Source organism: Balaenoptera borealis, assembly GCF_965194805.1.
Source record: "Balaenoptera borealis genome assembly, chromosome: 17".
NCBI lineage: Eukaryota > Metazoa > Chordata > Mammalia > Artiodactyla > Balaenopteridae > Balaenoptera > Balaenoptera borealis.
This window is the reverse complement of record NC_138876.1, coordinates 72,477,622-72,503,547: the sequence shown is the minus strand read 5'-3', so window position 1 is coordinate 72,503,547 and position 25,926 is coordinate 72,477,622. Positions and strand designations below refer to the sequence as shown.

General features: G+C 37.6%; 2 protein-coding genes and 1 pseudogene across 12 annotated transcripts in view; 1 reads left to right on the top strand and 2 right to left on the bottom strand.

Moving 5' to 3' along the window:
- LOC309615355 (uncharacterized protein) overlaps positions 1-25,926 on the top strand; it is a 282,265-nt gene that overhangs the window by 159,178 nt on the left and 97,161 nt on the right. For 2 of the 10 annotated variants that reach the window (XM_082364845.1, XM_082364840.1), the window contains exon 4: positions 11,783-11,917. The exons of the other annotated variants lie outside the window; for them this stretch is intronic. The gene's annotated coding sequence lies outside the window, so the exon portion shown is untranslated. Of the gene's footprint in view, positions 1-11,782; positions 11,918-25,926 lie in introns of those variants that run through there. 10 annotated transcript variants of the gene reach the window in all.
- The window catches only part of LOC309615363 (uncharacterized protein), a gene marked incomplete at its 5' end in the record, with an annotated part of 179,177 nt that overhangs the window by 94,220 nt on the left and 59,031 nt on the right, over positions 1-25,926 (bottom strand). Inside the window, one exon of the mRNA XM_082364869.1 lies at positions 5,255-5,307. Within this exon, the coding sequence (XP_082220995.1) occupies positions 5,255-5,307 (53 nt within the window). The remainder of the gene's footprint in view (positions 1-5,254; positions 5,308-25,926) is intronic.
- On the bottom strand, positions 18,959-19,695 carry LOC309615362 (ubiquitin-conjugating enzyme E2 D3 pseudogene; annotated as a pseudogene). Its single transcript has one exon. The product of its transcript is annotated as a ubiquitin-conjugating enzyme E2 D3 pseudogene (transcript).

The window sequence follows — 25,926 nt, the reverse complement described above, 5'->3', positions numbered from 1 at the left end:
TAATTTAAAATAAAAAGTTAAAAGATTGTGTATGAGTTAGAATTATGTTTAGCTGCATCTTTAGAAAACCGAAAATAAAAGTGGCTTTAAAAATAAATAAATAAATAAGTCAATACACACAAAGCTCTTAGGAAAGGGCACAACTGAGAAAATGTTTAATAAATGTAACTAGTTATTAGTCATCACCAAAATATTCCAGGCTCTGTGCTAGAATTTGGGTTTTCAGAGCTCAGTAAAATGCTACCAAGCACCATTCTATGGTGGGCCTTTCTGCAATAGTCTTTCTCATTCTTTTCTTACTTCTCAGTGTTCAGCCTCTGTTTGCTGTTTTTCTCCTCCAGCCTCCACGCAGAACACATGAGGCTTGTGGCTGGTTCTTGTGTTTTAGTGACAGCTCATGAGGCTATTCACTTGCTTTTGAAATTCTTCAGTCTCAACACCTGAGCAAACTTTAGATTTGGTAGGATAAGCTGGATAGGAATCCATCCAAGGAATTTAATGAGAGGACTTAACAAAAGCTAACAGACCACTTCAGACTAATGCTCACCATAGGTAAATGTGTGTCTTTCCTCTAGTGACTGAAAACAGAAACATGATGAAGAGAAAAACTTGAGTATCCAGTAAGAAGATGTCTGCACTGTGGGCTTAATTTTAGTAAGCATTTTGACATTTCACTACCATTTTAATGAACTAATAGTTTTTAAGAAAGAATAGAGCCTCACATTTATAAAGTGAATATTTTCATATTCTGTAGTGCCCAGTTGCATTTCCAAGCAGAATAAATCTTTCTTGTTCCTTGGACCTTTTTCCCCTTAACTTGAGCTGGTCATTGATCTACATAATCTCTAAAGTTCTTTCTACTTAATCCATTTTTGATTATAGGATCTCTACTAACTGCTAGTTCTTTTCCATTTTTGTATTTGTTTCTATTAAATTTCAGTAGAAACAGCTAAAATCAAATCTGTCTCCACCTCTTGGAGACATAAATGGAATTATTTCATTGATGGATTCATTTTAATCATCTCTGTATACGTTTATTTAAGGACTGAAATTACATTGTGCCAAAGGGTGTAGTCTCAGCCAATGCTATTGAGACATCAGTTGAAAGGGTGGCAATCATATGGCAGGTGACTTCGGGTTGAGTGTTTCACTCCCTGACTATTTTGGCGTCAGGATGATCTAAGTCATGTGCAGGTCTGGTGTTCCAATATAGTCATGCCCCCAAATTCATTTATGGACTTACCATGGGTAAATTTCTTGCATGTCTAAGCTCTGGCATCATTTATTAGGAAGATAAATGAGAGTAATTAAGCTTCAAGGCCAAAAGTGTTGAAACTTTTCAGAATCAGTGAGCTATTAAAATGATGGAGTGCTTGGCTCTGCCTAGGTAAGTCATGGTCTTTCACCTCCAGCTCTACCTCTTGGAGTGACCTCTGCTGGCTCTCCTAATACTGCATGTGGTTTCCGTGCAGCCTAATGTAACCCCTCAGGCAATGGAATGGATGGATGGCCAGTCTGTTTTTAAAGACCATTTTGGCTATTATTTAACACTAAACTAGGCAGATGATAAGCATTATCTGTCAGTTAATGTTTGTTAATCTATTAAACTGAATAGCTGCTGATCAACCGTCTCTTCTAGAAGAATAGCAGTTACTTCTTTTTACAAAGTAGACCCAGGTTTGTGTCTTTTTGTCTTTTTCTTGAAAATAAACCAAGTTTAGGATTTAATCATTTAAACAGCTAAAAGGTAAGTAATAAGATCATGTTGGTTTAATTTTTTATAAGTGATATGAACCAAATAATCAGGCCTCTTAACTTTCTTAAGAGAGAAAAGATTTTGACCAGAATCAGTAAGTATAAATAGACATGAGGGGAATACACTTGACTTGTATTTTCCTTTCTAAGTATACTCCTAAATTCCTGGGTAGTTTAGCAGATTCTGGGTGTGAAAAATACCATAGAGTTACTGTGAATTTGTGAATTATCCTCATTTGCTATTTTTCATTATCTGAGCTCCCACAGTGCATCAGGGGACCTTGCAAAGCACAGTGTTTTACATAATTTCCCTGGCCAGTGCTCTCACATTCTAAACTGCACAGGCATTATTTCACATTTCTGATCTTTATCATTATGAAACTTTTATTTTGATATGCACAAAACACTTTCCTTCCAATGAAGTAACAATTTCATAATGCTACTTTTTTTTCAAAACTTCACTGGTTTGAAAATATGAAGAAAAAGTCAAGTGAGACATTATAACATCTTTTCATTGTGGGTTTAAAAGATGTAGAACTTCAGCAAAGCAGAAGACCACACTAAAGAAGCATCATTATTGCTTAAACAGGACATTCTAATTATAACCTTGATGATTTTATTATTTTATGAAAAGGTAATTTTAATATCACCTGTGGTCAGAAATACTCTCTTAGAATTTAACACTTCTTGGATTTAACCAAAGATCCAGCACAAAATTTAAGAACTTAAATCATAAAGAAAATGTTGACTTGATGAACTTGAAAAAATACTAAGAACAGAATTCTAGTAAACCATTTTCATGCTAGTGATTTTTCTCTCTCTCAAAAGTCATGGTCTGCTTTCTCTTTCTAACTCTTCATTACCTTTTCAAGTTATTTCCTTGTCAGTTCTCTTCTATCCATAGGCACACACAAGCATGTGTTTTAAAAATCTTCCCATCTGATTGACCATATATTTAAGAAAGGAAATGCATATTTTGCATTATTTAAATTATTTAACATTTAAGCATTTTTTTTAAAGTATTGAAAAAGAAGTTATTTCAGAAAACCAGCATATTGTATCACTGGACATAGCAAAACGAAGTTTTTTGTTTGTTTGTTTGTATGTTTTCACAAAAATAGCATTTAGACTAGAATGCAGATTTCATAAGGGCAGGAATTTTTGTCTGTTACCTGCTATAAATCCCAGACCCAAGACAGACAGCAAGTAGATGTTCAATAAACGTTTTTGAATGAATGAAAGAATTCAGCCACTGTTGTAATATTCTTTTTAATTCATATTTTAGGTGTATATTAGATTTATATTTTAGATTTCAGATTTATATATGCAAATTAAATATGGAAACTGGCCAACCTAATCACATTTAATTACATAAATCTCATTTCCTCATATAGTTTACTTCCTTCTGTCCCACCTCTAAAATTTTACATTCAAGTTCACGACCACCCTAAATAACCTTCAGCACTAGCTTTTAGAGCTTCACATTTTGTTGCTAAAGAGATTACACAGCAACCCATGACTCTCTAACACTGAAACTTCATTTATTGGAAAGATATATTTTAACCTCCCATTATTACTCTGTCTGAATCCACTTTGTTACTTTGCCCTCATTGTACACATTGTGAAACTAGAAATTTAAATATATTGGAAGAAATATATTGAAATTCAGATCACGACATTTTTGCCTTTCTAAAGAAATAATTCTTTCTAATTGTGTATAAAAAAACAAACAAACGAAAAGAATAAAGGAGGGAAGGAAAGAAAGAAAAAAGGGAAGGAGGAAGAAAGACTCTCAAGGGAAAATTAAAATGGAGAAAAATCAATATGAAAATATAGCAGGGTAAAAAAATAGGAGGGCACAAAATGATTTTCAAAGATAGTATTATTTATGTCATGTTTTCTTTGAATTTGGTCAGCAAGAATTTATTTCCTATAACGTGACAAATTGATAACATTAAGTTTTTGAATGTGCAGAGCTTAGAATCAGATCTTGATGGGTGGTGACTTATACTAGCTATGGCAACTTCTACTGGCAACTCCCAGTGTGTTAATATCTCATAACTACCTGTCTGAATATCTTGTCTGCTGGTTCTGGGAACATGATGACTGTGGCATTAATTACATTATCTCATTTTTAAGGGACAATGACAGACCACCCTTTCCAAAAATATTTACTCCATTATTTTCCCAGATCTGAAACTCACGAATATTTCATTTGTTGAAGTCAAGGTAGATAAACTTTGTAGGTGAGTGTGCTAGCACAATTCTTGGAATAATCCATGAACTGACCCTCTTCTGGTCCTGTAGCTCTACGTTCAGGAATGCATTCGGCACAATTTCTATTAGATCAAAGCCTGAGCATGATGGATGACACTGTGCTCCTTCCTAAGAGTATGTGCTGTGCCCTGTAATCATGTGATCTCTGATAACTGTGTAAATCCAAGGTCAACAAAATGCATCAGAGTCAGATAACGTGGTCCCTGGCCTAGATCCAGGCTAGTCCATGTGCAGAACTACCTCAGCCTTGATTTAGAGAGAACATGTTATACTGCCGAGAAAGATCTCTTGAACTTGGAGCTTTCTCCCTTTCATTACTTGAGTGACTGCAGAAGCCATGTCTCTTCCTGTAGAGTCTATCCTCATGACACTTAAATGTGCTAGCTTCTCCCAGTCCCAGACTAGTGCCTCACACGGGTCCCTCAAAGAGAGAAAGTGACAGGAGAACATCATGAACTTTGGAATCAGAGAACTGGGCTCAGGTACAGCTCCATCTCTTCCTTACCCCCTCTGTGACTTGAGTGAAGCATATAACCTTTATGAGACTCAGTTTCCTCATTTGCGAAGTGAGAATAATTATTTGTATTCTTGGATAAAATAGATAAAAATAAGTACCATATATCTAGTGTTTTCGATGTACTCTCATATTTAGTCTTTACAACAATCCCAATGTATGTATTTTATTACCATCATTTTATAGATGAAGCAATGGTGGCACAAGTAAGTTAAGTAACTTGCACAAAGTCCCCAAGCTAGTAAGGGTGGAGTCATTCAGCAACCACACTCTCAACCACCATGCTTTGCTGCATATGCTAAGCACCTACGGAGTTTCTGGTACACAGAAGATGCCAAATAAATGTCTCATTTGGACAACTGCAATAGCCTCTAATGCATTTCTTTGACTCAGATGCTACGCTCTCTAATATATCCTGCAAGTTCTTCTTAGAGCCAAGTCTCTGAAATGCAAATCTGATTTTGTCTCCAATTAAAACTTAAATACAGAAAAAATATTTACAATATTTTCCCATTGTCTAAGGAGAAAGAAAAGTCTGAACTCTTAAATATGCCATTATAAAGCCTTCCACAATATGGTTGCTACTTACTTTTCTAGAATCATCTTCTGACACTCTGCATCCCAGTCACCCATCCTCTTACGTTCTTGCCACAGCAGATGACGCACTGTTCTCAATTCCCTTCTACAAGGGAATTGAGAACTACTTACCTCTGCTGGCCTGGCTTGGTTCTTCTTCTGTGTATGGCCGTTTTCTATTCATCCTGCAAGGTCAAACTCAAATTCTATTCCTCTGCAAGGTACCCTTAGTCCCTTGAACTCTCACCCCCCTCAAGAGCAATCCATTGCTCCTTCCTCTGAACTCCATAGCAATTGATTTGCACATATTAATTCCTCAACCACAAGCACATGACATCTGAACACATGCATGATCCATTGTATTCTCAGTGGGCTGAAAATTAAATTATGATTTGTTTTGCATTACTTCTGCAGGAGAGTACAAGGAAATCCAATTTTTGTCTTTGGGAGAAGGAGCAGTAGAAATGTGGAGGTTCAGGAAGAAATAGGAGTGTTCCTCCATCTTTCCCACCTCAAGGAGAGTAAACAGCCTTTTTATGTTTTCATATATTTTTAATGACTGGAGGCTTCCTGAAAGGAAATCAAGCCCTCCGTAGAAGGAAGTCGCTGAATAAGCCCTGTGCGTTTTGTAGATTCATAAAGGAAAGCAGCCAGCTCCCCGGGGGGCTTCCTGGGATTAGCAAAAGGATGAGAGCCTATGCTCCTCAAGGGACAGAAGCCTCAATTCACTCAGGCCACGCATGTTTTAATGGGCAGAACTCTAGAAAAGGAGTACATGTACCCAAAAGTTCCAGGCCCTAAGAGTGCTGGAGGCTAAGCGCCAAGCAGAGTGGGGAGGACGCTTCCTCAGGATTCCCTAGAGCCAGAGCTAGCAGCCCCGGACCCATCGGGCAACAGCGTGCGGAGCGGTACGGAGCTTAGGCAGCCGTGACAACGTCCTGTTCCCCACTGAATGTGGCTCATCAGTGTACCTCGTTTATGGCCCGTGTAAGGCCTGGGGTCTTTCAATGATACAGGTAAACCCGAGAGTGTGATAATCAACTTCTTGCCAGCAAGGCATCTGGGGTTTTCACTTAGTTTTTATTTAATTTGAAACATTTTAAAATGTGACTCAGTTTATATCATGAAGTATGAAACAGTTCAGACTCATTCTGTACAGGCTTGCCTCGGAGATATTGCTGGTTCAGTTCCAGATCACATACGGCAATAAAGTGAGTCACATGAATTTTGGGGTTTCCCAGTGCATATAAAAGTTATGAATTACACTATACTGTAGCCTAAAAAAAGACAATATATATACCTTAATTAAAAAATACTCTCTGGCTAAAAAATGCTAACCATCATCTGACAACGCAGAGTTGCCAACAAACCTTCAATTGGTAAAAAAGCGCAACATCCGCAAAACACGATAAAGCAAAGTGCAATAAAACAAAGTACGCCTGTATACATTTTGGTATTTAGAATGTCTTCATTTCTGTGGGCTTAATCTCCTAAATATCTCCTGAACACGCCCCTGTCACTCCATTTTCACCCACCAGGCTAATCTCAGTTACCGTCATCCCTCACACGGATTTTTGCACCAAATTTTGTCAATGAGCCTTCCTGTTTTCACTCTCACGCTCCTCCAATCCATTCTCAATACAGGAGCACTCATTTTAAAACAACCTTCCAATCAGACATCCCTTTATTTAAAACTCTTTAGTGGCTTCTCATTGGTCTTTGGATAAAGACAGCCGCCCACAGGTCTCAGCCTGATTGCCCCACCTGCCCGTAGAGCTGCACCTCTCACCACACTGCACTTGCCCCCCGGGCTCCTCCCTGGCCCAGGCTCTTTCCCACCTGAGGAACCAGAACAGTACACACACTAGTTCTCTCCGTATAGAGCATTCCTGCCAGGGAGGGAATTAAATCCTATTTATCCTTCAGATCACAGCTCAAAAGTCAGGAATGTTTTCCAAGAGTCCTCCCTGACACCTCCACATACTTAGTTATACACGCACATACTCAGACACTGTTAGATTGCCACATTACTTGTTCTCATAGCCTTTTACCTCATACTAATAATTTTCAAATATAGATTAATTTTTGTGATGGTTTGTTCAATGGCTATCTCTCCAATACATGTTAAGCCTTATGAGAGCAGGGTTTGTCTATTTTGTTTTATTTTATTTATTTTTTGCAAATTGATGGTTTGTGGCAACCCTGCATCAAGCCACATCTACCAGCGCCATTTTTCCAACAATATTTCCCCAGTTCATGTCTCTGTGTCGCATTTTGGTAATTCTCACAGTATTTCAAAAGTTTTCATTATTAAAACTTCAATGGATGACGAGTTGCTTCTTATGGTTTAGCAAAGAAAGTGGTTTCTTTTTCTTTTCTTTTTTTTTTTTTTTGAGGGGAAAGCCTCTTCCTTTATTTTTAAAAATTTTTTAATTTTTATTTTTATTTTATTTTTTTGGCCACACCGTGCAGCATGCAGGATCTTAGTTCCCCAAACCAGGGATCGTGGCCCTGCAATGGAAGCACAGAGTCTTAATCACTGGACTGCCAGAGAAGTCCCTGTCTTGTATATTTTAATCAGCAATTTGTCCTCCATAACACTTAGTGCTTAATAGAAGACATTTGTAAAATCATGCTCCATTTTGCATAAAGACTTAAAACCAGTATTTGGGATAGGAAAAGGATGTAAAATCGGAGTAAGGAAGTAGATATTTTCGTGGTGATATATTGGAAAAGATACAACCAAATGAGAGAAAAAGAAGCTCATGATAGAATAGTTCTTTAGTGGGGTCTGGAATGTATGAAGCTCTGACATGGGTACCAGTATTTACTTAAATGGGATCACGGAGGCGGAAGGTGAGGGGAATGACCTGTGGTTTGAAGAAGTGAGGCCCAGGAGACAGGAAGTGGATCCCCAAGGCATGAAGCGGATCTTTCCCTGAAGCAGGAGACAACAACCCCTAGGTCATAAAATCGAAATGCCTTCAATATTTGCATGGGAGGCCAGATGCAAGGGTAAAATAACTGTCCACATAATTGATAATAAAGTAATAATAAATAAACATGAACAGTTCATTGAGACCACAGGTAAGATCCAAATAGTTCCCATTCAATAGTGCCTATAGGTAGACATTAATATTACTGAGCACAGAATTACTATTTAGGCTGGTATAAAATATATACCATATTTATACTCTTTATTTACTGTAACGTTTTTATTGTATTGTTTCCAGAGACAAGTATTACAAGAACTTTCATATATACTCTCCGGACTTAAGTGCCATCAACCTTATTTTTGTTTTAGTCAGGTCTTAAGCTTTCTAACTGGGGATTCTCCTCCTATTTTCAGGAATAAAATGCCACTATTTGTGGAGTAGAGCAGCCTCGGTCCTTGGCCTGAGGGTACCCACTCCACCCTTACCACTGTGGTTATACACTGGCCAACTGCCAGCTGTCGGCTTCTGCGCCCCTTTGCCTGAGGGCTTTCTCTGAGCTCTCACTGCCCTACCTGGGGAGGCTGAAGGGCTAGACAGTTAACTCCTCCTTCAACCAATGACTGATAAGAGGTATATAAACATACCAGTTTCCTCCTTCTGTGGCTGGGGTAACTCTGAGTTGCATGTTCTACACTGGCTCCAAGAATTGCCCAGTGGGAATAAGTCCCAATTATTCACAATGGAAATTTGCTTGAGAACTCACCCATTATTGGCTGCTTTTGCTTTCCCTGTCTCATGTCCCCCACTCACCTACCGCTGTTTCCTAGTACTGCCTCCAAAATAAACTCCTTACATTCCCTTCTTGGTCTCAGGGTCTGCTCCTGGGAGAATCCAAACTAAGACAATGAAGAAATAACGTGAGAAATCCTACAAAACACCTATTCACGTGATTGTTGTTCTAAATGTCTTTCTCCTTCGTTTAAATTACTTGTGGAAAGAGACCATTTAATGGTCTCTAAAGATGGACCATTAGAGACCATCTCTAACCCTCATACCCAGTGTCTAGAGTAACCTATACAATACTGTTTTATGAAATTGTTAAACTATAATACTGTTCATAGATGACACTTGCATGACACGTTTTTACTAGACACCATTCCAAGAGCTTTACATAAATCAAGTCATTTACTCCTTGCAACAGCTCTATGGGGAAATGCACTGACCCAAACAGAATCACATTAAGTACAAGTCTTAACCCAACACAGAGCTTTACAAATGACCAGTGAAAGAAACAAGAAAGAAGCAACCATCATTGATACAGAACCAGTATCTGGGAGACCCTGAATTCTGGGATGGAGCTTCCTTTCCCTGGACTGAGATACACTTTAGTTTTTGAATTAACAGGTGATCACTATGTGTGAAGTACACGTGAGCCCACAGAAGCTGCATATTTTCAAGGTGCCCCCGTTTTTATATCTCCTTCATCACATAGCTCCATGTCAATCACATAGTCCATGTTTGTTATCAACTTCTATTCCCCAGGGGAGCTGTGACTCATAAACCTACAATTTACAGATCAATTTATCATAAGAAATCTACACAGACCCAGTACATTGTCCTAAAATCCTTCTTAGATAAGAACTTGGAAGAGAATAAATGCTAACAGCCCCTCCTGTGTCTTTCAATTATTAAAAAAAAAATTGTATGCTTTATGTGGTCAAGTACAGGTTGCCTGAGGCATCTCTGAAGGAGAGAGGAACTGAGTTACAGACCTGCTGCTTTGCTCTTTCCTACCATGTGATAGCAGCTGTTATCACCTATTATAACAAAAGGGTTCAGTGACTTGCCCAAGGTCACACAGCTAGTAAATGGCCTGGAAATGAACCCAGGCTTAGGGGATTTAGAATGCACACTCTCAACTATTCTGGGAGATAGGTAGGTAGCAGATAATTATCTGCTACCTGTGGTTTTGTTCTGAATTTAACCCAGTTTTTGTGTTTTCCCTTCCCCAATCAAACCAGGAAGAAGAAAAATTTCTACTCATTGTTAAAGTGTAGTGGTGATTACAGCTTTCAGATTAGAGAAAAAAGCAAACAGCGACAGTGTTGTTCAAACAAAGGGACCCTTAGATGGGTCAATCCAATAGAGGGGCCATTTTGCAGAGTGCATGAAAGGAAAGGAAACCTTCTAAATTGCAATGGTTGCACAAATCTGCTGTTACTACAGTTCATGAAGACTTTGAACTTAAAGTCAGAAATTTGAGCAAATGCAGACAGAATCTTCATTTTCTCAAGCTAATAATAAAGACCTTGTCATATGGAAGTGATTATTCCATCACAAATGGTACAGAATACATACGGCATGGAGTTCGGTGAACATGGACAGCAAAAGGAGAATCTCTTAGAAAAATATCTCTAACAGAAAGATTTCTCTTAGCCACACCTGGGGAAGGGTTTTCATAATCACTTAGTGGGAAGACAGTTAATATCAGAATCATATTTGTAAAATTTTCTGTTTGATATATTTAATGTGTATATGTCATGTTAAAGCTAATTTAGAAAATTATGTGTAGTCCTTATTTTAAAATATTGATTGCTCTCTTAATGAGATTATCTTGTTTGTTTGAATGTAAATGTAAATACATTCATTCAGGTATGGTTTTGATAAACATCAGAACTACAAATAGCAAGTATAATAAACATTCTGTTACCCAAAATTGCTCAAAAATGTAAACAGTGCCCTTACAGTATTCTATTTAGCAAATCTCATTCTTGGCTGGGTCCATTATATTCCCTGTAATGCCATTTCTATAGAAGGCACTCAGTGGATTTTTCTCGAAGGAAAGTATTGCCTCAGTGAATTCTTTTTAGAATTATCCTCCCAAACGTCGTGCCCTAGAAAAATATATGATTTGAAGAAGGATGATCCTGATGGGAAATTGAAATAGTCACAGATGTCTCAATTATATTTCTATTCTTTCTCTGTCTCTGTCTCTCTCTGTCTCTCTCTCTCTCATACACACACACACACACATAAAGAAAACCCTGCTGAAAACCAGAATTTTTAATCCCTTCACTATATAAGAAACGAAGGGCTAAAAATTTACATTTGCCATCTAACCTCCGTGTCACCTTCCTGGGCTTTGATGTAATGCAACAGAATGACAGCTCCTATTTAATTAAACAGATATCTGGATTAGCTCCAGCTGTGGGCCATGCAATCAGTCCTTGTGAGAACAAAAAGGGGTGTAATCCCTGGCCCACAGATCATTTCTGCATGGAAATCTGCTCTCACTCAAAGCCATCCACAGGCCGCTGAAAATGACTTTTTTGCTGCATGAATTACTTACAACGTGCAGCTGTCCCCCATCCCCACCGTCCTCACCTTATGAAAAGAACCAGAAAGGCTAAGAGCTTGATTTGTCCTCTTCTTGGAAGTACTTTTTAATCCAAAGAGGCTCTGCCTGTTGATAGACCCAGCATTTCTTTGTTTGCTGCAAGAAGCACTATAGATGTGGTTTGCTGTTTAATGCAGTTTTTTTCTTTCACATGCATCTCTCCAGATGGGTGTAATTTGATTCTTTGATACATATTGAACAGATTTTTTAGAAATAGCTTTTTTAGAGGCAGATTTTTGTGGCAATATGACTTCATCTTTCTTCCAAAAGGAGGTATCTTGATCTTTCTGATTGGATTTACTCACAAAACCCATTCTTTCAATACAGAAGGCTGCAAGAGCCTGTCTCTTACAGAGGTAGACCAACCATTGTCAAGGGAGAGAGCAGGGGCATATCTGTTTCGCTGGGCTTCATGACAGTGGCAGAGACTCATCAATCTGGGGTGGTTTGCCCACAAGGAGGCATAAAGAAATGCCCTGAAGCTATTCAGAGAAAGGAGTGGGTAAATATGCACAAAAGGGGGCAGCTCAATTATTATGCATAGCTTAGGGGGGCACGGGTTCGATTCCTGGTCAGGGAACTAAAATCCCACAAGCCATGTGGTGAGGCCAAAAAAAAAAATTAATTAATTATTACGCATAGCTTAGAAGAGGATGAGCTGAGCCCACGGCTGTTCTTGTGGATTCTCCCGTGGCTGAGTGAAAGGGCATCTTCTTGCCAGAGAGGAGCACAGGGGAGGCCAGAAAATGTTCCAAAGATATCTTGGATTTATATGCTTATTCTTGATGGCATCTTTTTTAAAAATTAGCTAAAGTATCAGGCTTTCTCCAGTGTGCTTCTGGTATGTATAATTCTGCAAGCCAAGTCAAAATTCCCGTTACACATGGAAGGTTTCATGATTCTAAGTGGTTTGTAGGTCTAAGCACTGAGAGGGCAAATAGGTTTGCTTTTCTAAAAATGAATGAATTAATTAATTAAAAGTCCACTTGGCCTGGATTCTTCTCTGATTCCTGAAACTCACCTGCCAAAGCAAATTGGAATCTCAAAGCCCAGCCCTTTGAGTGACACAGAGTCAGCTTTGAGGTGGAACTCCCCTGGCCACACGCCTATGGCTTCCTGTCCCTTGGTGTGGCAGTAAGAGGAAAGGTGGGGTAAAGTCCCTCTTCTGGGGCCTGAGTGCACACATGGGGGAGAGTTCACAAGACAAGTGCCTGGGCCCCTGCCCAGAGATTCTTTAATGGATCTGAGTAGGGCCTGGGCATCAGGAGTTTTAATAGGTCTCCATCTGAATCTAATGTGCAACCAGACCCACTGTCATAGAGACACTTTTTAAATATTTGATCCTGGATTTCTAGATTAATTTCATTGGCAGAACAGACAGCACAAAATCTGCTCCAGCTACAGATTTTATGCTAACAGTAAACCTGAATTCAAAGAGACTGAAAAGACTGAAGTCTAGCTCCTACTGAAGAGTGGTCACCCTCTCCTTAATTGGGGAAAATAGCAATATGAAGCTTAGCTCTGATGTTAGCAGGTCCTGGGCCTTGTACAATCCATCGTGAGGCAGTGGTACAAAGGGCCTCTGTAGAACAGTTGCTAGATCAGCTCGTCACCTTGGACTACAACGCCTGTGGCCAAGTGTATCTCTTTTGTCTTCCCAAGCACATGGGTTAAGCTAGTACTTTCCTAAGGGAAGAGACATCTAGAAACCTGTTATTATGAGGTAAGGGGTATAAAGTAGTTACTTGAACCCCCGAATAGAATCCTGAAGGTTGTCGTCTGCCTCACCTAGTAGTCTGTGGATCTCTTAATGGATTGGATCAATCAGAGGACACATTAGATCATAGTTATGTGTCGGAAAAATACCAATGTATCAAATCCTCTGTTCTCATCAACTAAGACCTAAGACTGTATTTTCAGAGATGTTTGTTTTGACCCAGTGTTTACAGTGAAAAGAAAAATGGTTTGAAAATCATTAAGTCGGACTCTTGTCCTGGATCTATCAAGCACCGATTGTGTGGTGCCAGGGAAATTGAATAACAGTGATAAAAACAGTAATGGGGGTAACAAGTTAGTGAGCACAGACTAAGGATGGATACGTGTTAAGGTTTTTATATGCTTTATCTTATTTTACTTCTACAAAAAAAAATAATAATAACCCTATGAAATAAGTATTATTATTATCCCATTTTTAAGATGAGGCTTGGAGATGTTAGGTGTATTGTTCAAGGTCACCCAGCTCTGAATTGGCAGAACCAGGATTGAAACCGATGCCTGCCTGGCTTCTAAGCCAGTGATCTTGACTATTATTGAGGCTTACCACGCCCTTGCTCTATTCCAGCTCAGAAAATAATGGGTTATTCCTGAGTGATCGTCAGCTGACAGTACCATCTAATACTATTTTAAATTGCACTGTGAGAGCCCTCATCCAACCCTAAACAGAATTTGCTAAGTAGTTAGTGACACATAAATAACAGAAGTGTTTAGGTATTTCACACATTCGTTTCCACAAATATTTGCCCAATGTCTAAGCAAGGGATTAGGTAATAGAAATAAGAAATGGGCAAGATGATCTGCTCACCTCAAGGGAGCATTCAGTTGTAGGGTAAATAACTATAGGAAATAGTATATTGTATATTTATAATTGTAAAGGGCGCCATAAAGGGGGTAATGTTTTGTAAAGCACAGAAACCTTTTTATGTAGTGAGTAGAATCATGCCTTGGTCAAGTTCATAACTTTGTGTTTTCCTGTATCAGGTGCTCTAGTCAATAATTCTAACAAGATTTCCTTGAATAAACACAACATACACAATGCTATTTGAATCATGCATTTCATTATGCTCTCCGGTCTCCCATTTGACTCACACACTTGGGGGTTTGTCCCTTGCAGAAGGGTACTGGCAGGGCAAATTCCCTATGTCAGCAGCATTGCTGTTAGCCTCTTTGACAAAACTTGGAGGGGACCCAAATTCCTACCAGTGGACTCACCGCTTTGGGTTAAGGCTTTGGTAAAATTTCAACGTGATATAACAAGTACCATAAATCAAGTAGCCTATCAATGCCATTTGAACACATACTTAAACCTTTTATCCTGGAGAATTCAGGATCCCTAAGGCAATTCAACAACAACAAAAAAGATAGAGAAGTTTCTATAAGGTATGAAAGAATTGGGCAAAGTTCAGAGCTGTAGGAATACTAAAGACAGCAGAATATGGAGCCCAAATTCACGTTGATCAAGGGATACAAGTCATTTAGAGATAGATCCTCCCGAAGAAGATATAAAAGGAGATAGGACACACAAGACGCACTTCCTGTCTTAGTTTGGGTTCTCCCCCAAACAGAGGCTGGGATAAAGACTTGGGTACAAGTAGTTCATTTGAATTTGACCCCAGGAAGTGAGGTCGTGGGGACAATGAAACGGGATGGCAAAAAGCCTGTGAAAGGTGTGTTAATGAACCAGTTACTGCTCAAGACAACTGGAGCTCAACACCTATGGGAGCCCTTAGAGGAACACAGAAACGTGCCTCAAGATTGTCCTACACAGACTTCCCTGGTGGTCCAGTGGTTAAGACTTCACCTTGCAATGCAGGGGTTGCAGATTCGATCCCTGGTCGGGGAGCTAAGATCCCACATGCCTCGTGGCCAAAAAACCAAAACATAAAACAGAAGCAATATTGTAACAAATTCGATAAAGACTTTTAAAAATGGTCCACATAAAAAAAGTCTTAAAAAAAAAAAAAGATTGTCCTACATAAGGACGGGAAGACTGGAGCATTGACCCACCTACTCCCTTGCCCTGCTGTTTGAGGGTTGCCCCGAAGGTGTTTACTTCACTTCTGCATTTCAGATGATTGGGCTTTAGAGAAAGCTTCCAAGGATGCAAAGCAGAGAGACGGAGTGGTTATACCTGATAGGGGAGCCGGCGCATGAAGCTATCTGCCACCCCTGTCCTGAAACGAGGCTACCCGAGGAGATGAGGTGTGGAGCTCTGCCCAAGCGTGCCAGGTCTGCCCACTCGATAGTCTGTCAAGGACGAGGCCTAAGTTTTGTCATCTCCATTTTTAATTCATACCAATAACCAGAAATATGATTTTAGTAGACCCCAGGAAAAATAGATTAATGGCCTCTCTGTTCTCTCTTTCCTGGCTATGAAGATGAAATAAAACATCCTATTTCAAAATAGCCACTCGTTGAAAGATAGGCCAGTTAAGACTGTACCAACAGAATGCAATTACCTTTTGAACAGTGTAGATGATAGAAACTGTTTCCTTTATATCCACTATTCTCTTACCCTGCAAATATCAAACACTGAGACCATCTTCTTGCTGTCCAAAGATACTGGACACTCAATTCACCAAGAGTTTCCACTTGTGGAAAGTGGAGATCACACCAAGATAGGCCTCCTTTACCCAGTTTAGAAGAAGGTTTATGGTCCCACTTTCTAGTCCTACCTTAGTCATCGTGGTAAAACGCTTTCCTTTTGAAAACTAATCTCTGACTCCGAACAGAACATGGCGATCAGCATTTGCAGACACAGGAGGGGAAAAGCCAGTTTTACACATAATATACATTGCTGCTGTTTTCAGCAGTTCATTTTCATTTTAAATTCTATTGGAAAACCATATATGTCTTATTTCTGCTTGGGGTTGATTTCAAAGGGTGGGGCTGGGATTAGAGACACTGGGAAAAGATGAAATGTCCTTTTGCACAAAAACAGTGCAGTTAAAATTGTATCATATTCCTGTGATAAACTGATACACCTTGAGCTCAGTGCGGTCAAGTTTTACATGCCTGAGCTGACATGCCAATCTGCCAACAGTCATATGGTTCTCATATGGTGACACTCCACAGATGCCAACAGAATGTGAGAAGTTTCTGGCTCATTTCCTTTGATTTTGAGTGCCATGTTGCCTGTACACATGCACAGCACATACGTGTGCACACACTTGCACACACACACACACACCTTTGTCATATTATAATGGCACTGCTATAATCCACTCAATCCCAGTAGGTCCATTAAAATAACCTTATTCCTGCCTCTGTAGAAATTCATAATAATTCATCAATTAACATTTAACATTGAGGTTATTTTCAAAAGTTCAAACTGAATAAGAGTTTTCTTGCAAGTCTACATAGATTGTTCTGAGCAAAAAAATTTTTTTGAATATTTTAGATTAGGGCTCATTTTTCACCTTTGTCATTATTTTTTTAAAGTTTGGTTTCCCTGAAATGGATATTGTAGCAAATATTTTATACTGAAAATATTTTTTTGTATGAGTAAAAGCATACAACTGCAAAAAATTAAACAATTTTGTTTTTCCCATCTCAAAAATGATATGTGCCACTGTGTTTAAAGAATCTATTGCTTTAGCTATTGTGTAATATCACTACATAATTTCACATAATAAAAAATTAATTCTTTAAATGTTTAAAAAATTTATTAAATGTGTTTCCTCATTAGATTTAGTAAATCACTGAGTTTACACCATGAATATTTCAACAGTTCACTCTTTTAAATCAACTCTATTTACATAGAAATTCTTTGCTATTACTTTGCAATTGGTACTGAGCAAAGTAAATGGAAAATGAAATCAAAGTGACACATTCAAATAGTTATGACAAATGCAATTGTATACACAAATGATCCACACATCTAGCCAAATTTTATCCTCAACCCCCAGCTTTGAGCAAGAAAGGCAGGTCTGTTTCAACTCTGTATTTCCTTTATTCAAACCTTAATGGCACACAAATATTTATAATTTAATGCATACAGTATTTAAAAATATAAATACAATATGGTCTACCTTTATCTTCTAGACTCTTATATGGAGTGAGCTCTTTAGGCATACTGTATATAAAATAGATGGCAGATGGCAATTGGATAAAACTAATATACTGTCTGGCTCACAAATGAAGAAAAGTATCTAATGAGTACTATCTTCCATCCCCTCCCTAAGGATGTTGCCATTACAGAAGATATGATTTCAATAAATATAATGAATTATTTTCATTATAAACACACCATTGCCAATTTTTTTTTCACAAAGTAATGTTTACATAAATATACCCCAAAAGCAAGGAGAAATAACATTCAAATTTAAATTGAATTCACTCTGAAGCCTATAGGCACACTGATCTTTTAGGAAACTTTCCTTTAATGTTCAAATAAATGAGCATCTGCAAATTAGATCAAAACATCTATAATCTCTTAAGAGGCAAAAAAAGACTCTTAACTCTTTTTGAGTTTTTTGATGCAGGTCATAATTTTGACAGAACACCAAGCTCCAATTTCTGAGTAATCCAAGTTAAAATATAGCAATAGCAAGTCCATTGTTATACAGTGCTAAATTATTATAAAAATTCTTATATCTTAGAAAGAAGAGTTTAGTCATGTTCCCATTTTCTTATTCCTACACAAGAGAAAGAAGGTAACATGGCTATCTACACATCATTCCTCCTCTCATTTTAAGCTTGTCCTCTACAGAATGGTCAGTTTATAAACAGTATATTTTGAGAAGAATTCTCTTCAGGCTGATTACAGTAAAGGATATGGTGAAGATAAGGACATGACATGAATTTTTCAAGCAGTTAAATTTAATTTAGCAAGAAAATACTGAGTAGCGACTAGAGGCCAAGCAATTTTTAGAGGTTGAAATACAACGATGAACAAGACACAAAACGTGTTCTTAAAGAACTCACACTTATCCTCTCTCTTTTGAAATTATTAATGAACAGTGCTTGGATAAAGGATAGAGAGAAGGAGGAATACAGAACAAAGGAGAACTCTGCTGCGTACACGTTAAAACCAGCTCCTAATCTCTTCTAGTAGAAGAAACCGCACTGCACACAGGGGCTCAGAGCTTTAACTCACACGCTCTCTTTGTCCATTATTATATGTTAGGTAACGTTTCATAGACTCATTCCTAAATAATTCAGACTATTTGGAAATCTATATCAAGTCTAGACTGAGATTAAACTTCTTTTAGCACACTCTTCATGGATGGAGTACTGCAAATTCTATAAACAAAATTATAATGGGATTATTAGCAAGTTCTTAGAGGACAAACATTTCAAGCACCTGAGAAACATTTTGCCTTCAGGCGATTGATAAATTCCTTTCCAAACAGTCTTATTCAACAAAACAGACCTCTGAAGAAACTCTGTTATATGAGAAATCATGAGTCTGGACCTTAATGATTAGATAAAATTTTCTGAAAAAAAATTCAGTAATTTTCCCCCTTAATTGCCAGATTTTTTTTTTTCTTTTTGGCTTTGGCTTCTCTAAATGAATGAGGCTTTATTGTAAATGAAGATTAAGATTGTTCTCTTCTCCACATTAAATGGTTAATTAAATAGGACTGTCTCAGTATTTCTAAAGGTAACTTCTCTGAGGGAAAAGGGCACTTGGTACTACGTAGGAAGCTAGTCATGGGGTCTTGACTCCCAGTTCCATCATTTACAATTGCTGTCACCTGGGGCAAGTTACTTACTCAACCTTGATTTTTTTTTTTTTTTAACAGTAATTTAAAGTTTATTCCAGCTATAATGCAGGTTATTCTGACTTTAAGGTAGCATCACATGGCATACTTCTGAGTCCATTCCCGAGATATTCTCTTGTACTTATCTCTGTCTGTTTTATAGATCCATGCAATCTCTGGCACTAGGGGGTCATCTGGGTTTGGATCACATAGCAGTGAACAAATGGATAAAAGAACTTTAGAAATAGTTAAAGCAGGAAACCACTGTGATCTTAGAATATCGAGACAAATGCTGCCATTACTGTTAACATTTGGATGATAAATTCTTGTTGTAAATGCAACCTTAGGTGGTTTGAAGGGGTAGTCTGTAGGAAAATGAACTGTCAAAAAGAATACACCGCCTTGATACGGGCTGTCATTAGGTGCCATAATTGTGGCTTGCCAATGAAACATATCATCCCCAACTGGACCTGCAGAACATTGTGCTGGAGGGTCACGGGCCAAATCACTAAGTTCCTTATTAATCCGTTTCAGCGCCATAGTCTGTGCTTTTCGTCTGGCTCCTCACTATCTCGGTGTGTGTTCAAAGTTCCGGCCAAAACTCTTGATTATCCCGGCGGCTGGGAAGGATTGTCTCTTGGTCTCACACCGGCTCTGCCAGACACAGGCGCAGAGGGGCCGGGGCCTCCCTCAAGCTGCGGCCTCGGCCTCCTCCCTGCGCGGCAGCTGGTGCCTCCCCGGCCCTACAGGGCTCACGCGCACGACCTCAACCTTGATTTTCTTATCCATAAAATAGGGTGATAACAATTTTTATCAAACATACTTGTTTTGAGGATTAAATGAAAGCATGCATGCTAGCTCCTACAATAGTGGATACATTTGCTAATGTTCTTCATTTGTTTTCCTATTGAGACACTCATTTTTACACTAATAATTCATAAAAACTCTTTACATACTAACCGCTTAATTTTGCCATGTATAAACTGCAAGCATTTTCCTCATTTTGGTCTGTCTACTCTTGAACTACACTGTTAACAAGTGTATCTTTACAATATTATTTTAAAATTTCAACTGGCAAGGTAATCATTTTGCACACAATAATAGGAAAATTTGTGACTTTATTGTAGTTGTTACATTCAGTTTATAGATGATATATGGATAGTTAATATATTTACAATACTGAGTTTTCTCTTCTCAGAGTATATTTTTGTTTTCTTTCTTTATTTGTTTTCTTTTATGTACCTCAATTACTATACTGAAGTTTTCTTCAGAGAAGACTGGAATATTGTTGAATTTTTTGCAAGATATTTAATATTTTTGGTTGCTAATATGAATGGGGTTTTTATTCTTCTATACTACTGTGATTTAAACATGTTGGTGTGTATGGAATTAGCTGATATATGTATATATGTGTGTGTGTGTATGCATATTTTTTTCCTAACCCATCATTATATTGAATTTATTGGATGAACTATATTGAATTTCCGTTTAAATGCTATTAGTGTTTTCAGTAACTCTTTGACTATCCAGATAGGTCAGATATATCATCTACAATTAATAGTATATATGTTTCTTTTTTATTTTATTTTTATCATTCGTTCTCCCTATTAAGCATCTTCTTGTCTTCATTTTTATCTCTTTTTTTTCTCTATTCTGGAAGACTTAATCAAGCTGAATTTCACCCTTGATAAAATGTTAGGGAATGTTAGTCAATTCTGGTCTTCACTACTTCACTTTGGTGTATTTCTGCTGCTTTCAGTTTCCATACAATCTCTCCTTGGGGTCACCTTTGCAACGTGTTCATCTAGCTCCCTTTTTGGTTCTGCTCATTTTAGTGCATTCTCACGTCAGTTCGCTGTCCTATCGTCTCATCTTGCATTTCTCATTTTAAAAGGATCGTGTTTTCTTGAATTTAATTAAGGGCACACAGTAGATGGACTCTAAACATTACATGTTTCTCATTGTGCATGTGTCTGAAAGTGTTCTTCTTTGATTCCTAAGCACCATGTTTTATCCCTTTGTGTTGCTGAGTCTTTTTGTAGACCCAGTTTCTCAGTGTGTATGTGCATGTATGTGCATGTGTGTGCACACGTATATTTAGCCGATTGTTCGGTTTTGAATATTGAGCATGTCGTGAGCGCTGTCTCTTGGTCTGGTATTACATAGCAAGAGCGTGGTGAAGGCCTCTCAGATCTCCTTACTCACCCTAGGAATGCTATTGGAATCCTTCTCTCAGATCTCAAGCCGGAAGGCAGTTTGAGGTATATTTCCATTTTCATTTCAGTGATGTAGCAGTTTGAGATGAGCGGGAAAAGGAGCCATGTGTATTAACCTTGCAGAGAACTTCTACTTTCTGTATTGTCTGTGTTTAGTGTAGCAGCTGCACCAGAGGCATAGATCATCTTTCCACAGCTGTGAGGCGCAGGCTTTATCAAGGCACACAGTTTGACTGCATTATTTCTTTTCCCAGGGCTCCTGACTCCTAAAAGAAACCTCACCAACTTTCTGCTTGGTGTAGTTGTATAGCTTGGTATCTACCCCCCGCCCCGCAGAACTGTGTTTTAACCTTGAGCAAGTTACTTAACCTCTCTGTGTTAAAATAATAGTAACTACTTGATGGTTTGTTGTAGGAATTAAACGGTTTAATACATAGAAAGATCTTAGAACCATGCCCGACACATAGCATAAATTCAATAAGGACTAACTAAGTGGGGACCTGGCATTCCCCCCTTGCCAACTGTAACAAGGCACCAGAAGTCCCTGATGAGGTCTGGATGGGAAGCCAGAACTGTCATTCCCACCATCCAGTAACAAGCTCACCCCACATGATGTCAATGAACACCATTAGGGGAGACTGGACTTTGGTCCCACTGAACAGTAATGAAATGCCCTCCCCATACCCACTGTGATGGTGTCAGAAGAGGCCTAGAGGAGAGACAGGACTTTTACCGCCACCCAGTAATGAGGCCACCCCCTTCCCGTGGTGTCAGTAGAAGCCACATGGGGACTGATGATGAGATGCTCATACCCCTCCTGGCCAGGGAGGTATCAGTGGAGACCAAGTGGGGCCCAGAACTCTCATCCTGACTCAGCAGTAAGGAGAAGGCTACACCCTTGGGTGTCAATGGGGGCCAAGTGGAAAAGCTGGACTTTTAGTCCTACATGGCAATCACAAAGCAGTGCCCCTCCCCTACTTCCCCTGCCAGAGTAGTGTTGGAGGAAGCAAGTTGAAATAGAAGATTTAAATAAGATCCAGAGCTTCATAATATCATACCCAAAATGTCCACATTTCAACCAAAAATCACTGGTCATGCCAAGAACCAGAAAGATCTCTAATTTATTGGAAAAAAAGACAACCAATAGGTGCCAATGAGATGACAGAGATGTTAGAATTATCTGACAAAGATTTTAAAGTAGCCATGATAACTATGCTTCATCAAGCAATTAGGAACATGCTTGAAACAAGTGAAAAAAGAGGGTCTCACCTGAGAGCTAGAAAATCACAGCAAAAAATAGTAGATATAAAAATGAACTAAATGGAAATTTTAGAACTTCAAAAGACAGTAACTGATATTAAAACCTCAATGGACAGATTTAAGAATCTGAGAAAAATCCCAAAACAGGATGAATCCAAGGAATTCACACCAACACACATCAGAGTCAAGTATCTGAAAACTAAAAACAAAGAAAAAAATCTTGGTAGCAGCAAGATAGAAATGACAACTTGCCTACAAGAGAAAAGCAATTCAAATGAAAGCAAATGTCTCATCAGAAACCATGAGGTCAGAAGGAAGTGGCACATTTTTCAAGTACTGAAAGAAAAGAATTGTCAACTCCCACTCCTGTATCCAGAGATAATAACCTTCAGGAATGAAAGGGAAATCAAGACATTGTTAGATGAAGGAAAACTAAGGTAATTTGTCGCCGGGAAACCTACCTAAAAGAAGGGGTAGAAAAAGTTCTCTAAATAGAATGTTAATGATAAGTAAAAAAAAACTGGAACATCAAGAAGAAAGAGAGAATGTGGTAAACAAAAATATGAGTAAATACCATAGGTTCATCTCCCCTTGAGTTTTCTAAATTATGTTTGATGCAAAATTATAATACTATCTGATGTGGTTATAAATGTGTGTGGAGGAAATATTTAAAACAATTATATTCTGAATGGGTGATGGTAAAGTTACATACAGGGAGATAAGATTTCTACACCACACTCGAACTGGTAAAATGATGACACCAATAAGTTATGCATAGATAATGTAATACCTAGAGCAACGACTAAAACAGCTATACACACTCAAAAACACTACAGAAAAATAAAAATAGAATTCTGAAAAATGTTTAAGTAACCCAATAGAAGGGCAAGAAAAAGAAAAGAGACATGAAAAGCAGAGAGAAAAAAAAAAGAAACAAAGAAAATCATTGACTTAAGCCCTAATATATCAATATTTATATTCAATTGGTCTAAATATACCAATTAAAAGACAGATATTGGTAGTGTGGATTAAAAACGTGACCCAACTACATGTTACCTATAAGAAACTCACGTTGAAAAGATGAATAAAATTGACATATATCTAAAGAACAAAAGAAAGGAGACACAAATATACCAATGCATCAAAGGTACCAATATTAGGAACAAAACAGTGGCTATCACTAAGGATTATAAGGAAGAATTATGAACAGCTCCACACACATAAATTTGACAACTTAGAAGAAAGGAATCAATTCCTAAAAAAAAAAAACCACTACCATAAGTCACCCAATTTGAAATTGATAATTTTAATAGCCTTGTTAACTATTCAGAAAATTGAATTTATAATTTAAAATCTCTCAGGAGAGAAAACACCAGATCCAGATGGCTTAATTGGAGAATTCTACCAAACATTTAGAGAAGAATTAATGCCAATTTACACATTTTCTTCCAGAAAATAGGAGAGGACCAAACACTTCTCAATGTGTTTTATGAAGTTATTATTACCTGATACCAAAACCAGATAAAGACAGCACACAGAAGGAAAACCGCAAACCAATATCCTTCATGAATACAGACATAAATATCCATTTAAAATATTTTTAAATAGAACTCAGTAATTTATAAAAAGAAATATATAACATGACAAAGTAGGGATTATTCCAGAGACGCCAGGCAGGTTCCATATTTGAAGGACAATCAATATAATCCATTATAATAATGGCTAAAGGAGAAAAGATCTCATCATCATATCAACTGATGCAAATAAATAATTTGACAAAATCAAAAGCTATTCATGATAAAAATTTTAAAAACTCCTAGAAAAATAAAAATAGTGGAGAACTTCCTCATCTTCATTCAGAGCATCTACGAGATACATACAGCTAACATTACACTTAATGGTAAAAGACTGAATGCTTTCTTCCCAAGATAAGGAACAAAGCAAGAATGTCTGCTCTAACCCCTGTTCTTCACCATAATGCTGGAAGGGCTAGCTACTGCATTAAAGTCAAGAAAATAAAATAAAAACCATACAAATCAAGATAAAAAGAAAAAAACTGTACCTATTTGCAGATGACATAATTATCTACATAGAAAATTCGAAGATATCTACAAGAAACTCTTAGAACTAATAAGTGAGTTCAGAAGGTCACAAGATAAAAGATCAACATATTAAAATCAATTGTATCTCTATATACTAGCATTAAACATGTGGACACTAAAATTTAAAATATAATACCATTTTTAATTTGCTAATAAAAATGAAACATTTTAGGTATAAATCTGCCAAAACATTTATAGAAGTTGAATGCTGAAAACTACGCAACACTGGTGAAGGAAATCAAAGAAGATCTAAATAACAGAGAGATAGACCATGTTCATGAAGAAGACTCAACATAGTAAAGATGTCAGTTATCCCCCAATTCATATAAAGATTCAATGCAATTCCTATCAATATCTGAACAAGAGTTTTTGTAGATATAGAGAAGATTATTCTAAAATTTATATAGGAAGGCAAAGGAATTAGAATAGCTAAAACAATTTTGAGTAAGAAAAATAAAGTGGGAGGGGTCAGTCGACCTGATTTTAAGACTTGTTAATAGCTGCAGTAATTAAGACTATATTGTGTTGGTGGAGGAATAGACACATAGAAAGAGGGAAAAGAATAGAAAACCCAGAAATAGACCCACACAAATATGCCCAGCTGATTTTTGACAAAGATGAAAAAGCAATTCAATGGAAGAAGGCTTTCAATAAAGGTGCTGGAACAAATGAACATAGGTTAACCAAAACCCAAAAAAAAAAAAAACTTTCTCAACCTAAGTCTCACACCTTATACAAAACTTAATTCACAATGGATCATGAAATTTAATGTATAATCTATAAAGCCATAAATAGTTTACAAAAAAATGTTGGAGAAAATCTGTGATTTAGGACCAGACAAAGAGTTTATAGGCCAACACCAAAGCACAATCCAAAAAGGAAAAAATGAAAAACTGAACTTCATCAAAAATAAAAACTTGTGTTCTGTGAAATATCTTGTTAAGAGGATGAAAAGATAAGCAAAATATGGGAGAAAATATTTGCAAACCACATATCCAACAAAGGACTAGTGTCTAGAATATATAAAGAACTCTCAAACTCAACAGTAAAAAACCAAATAATCTAATTACAAAATAGGCAAAACACATGAACAGATATTTCACCAAAGAAGTTATTCAGATAGAAAATTAACACATGAAAAGATGTTCAAAACCACTTGCCGTTAAATAAATGCAAGTTAAACCCAAAGTGAGATATTACGCACTCATTGTATTACGCACTACACACTCACTGGAATGGATAAATAAGAAATGGTGACAATACCAAGTGGTAGAAAGGATGTGGAGAACTGAAGAAAGATTGCTGGAGGTCATGTAAAATGGTCGAGCCATTCTAGGAAACAGTTTGGCAGATTCTTAAAAAAACTAAATATGTAAATATAATGTGACCCAGCGATTGTAACCCTGGATATT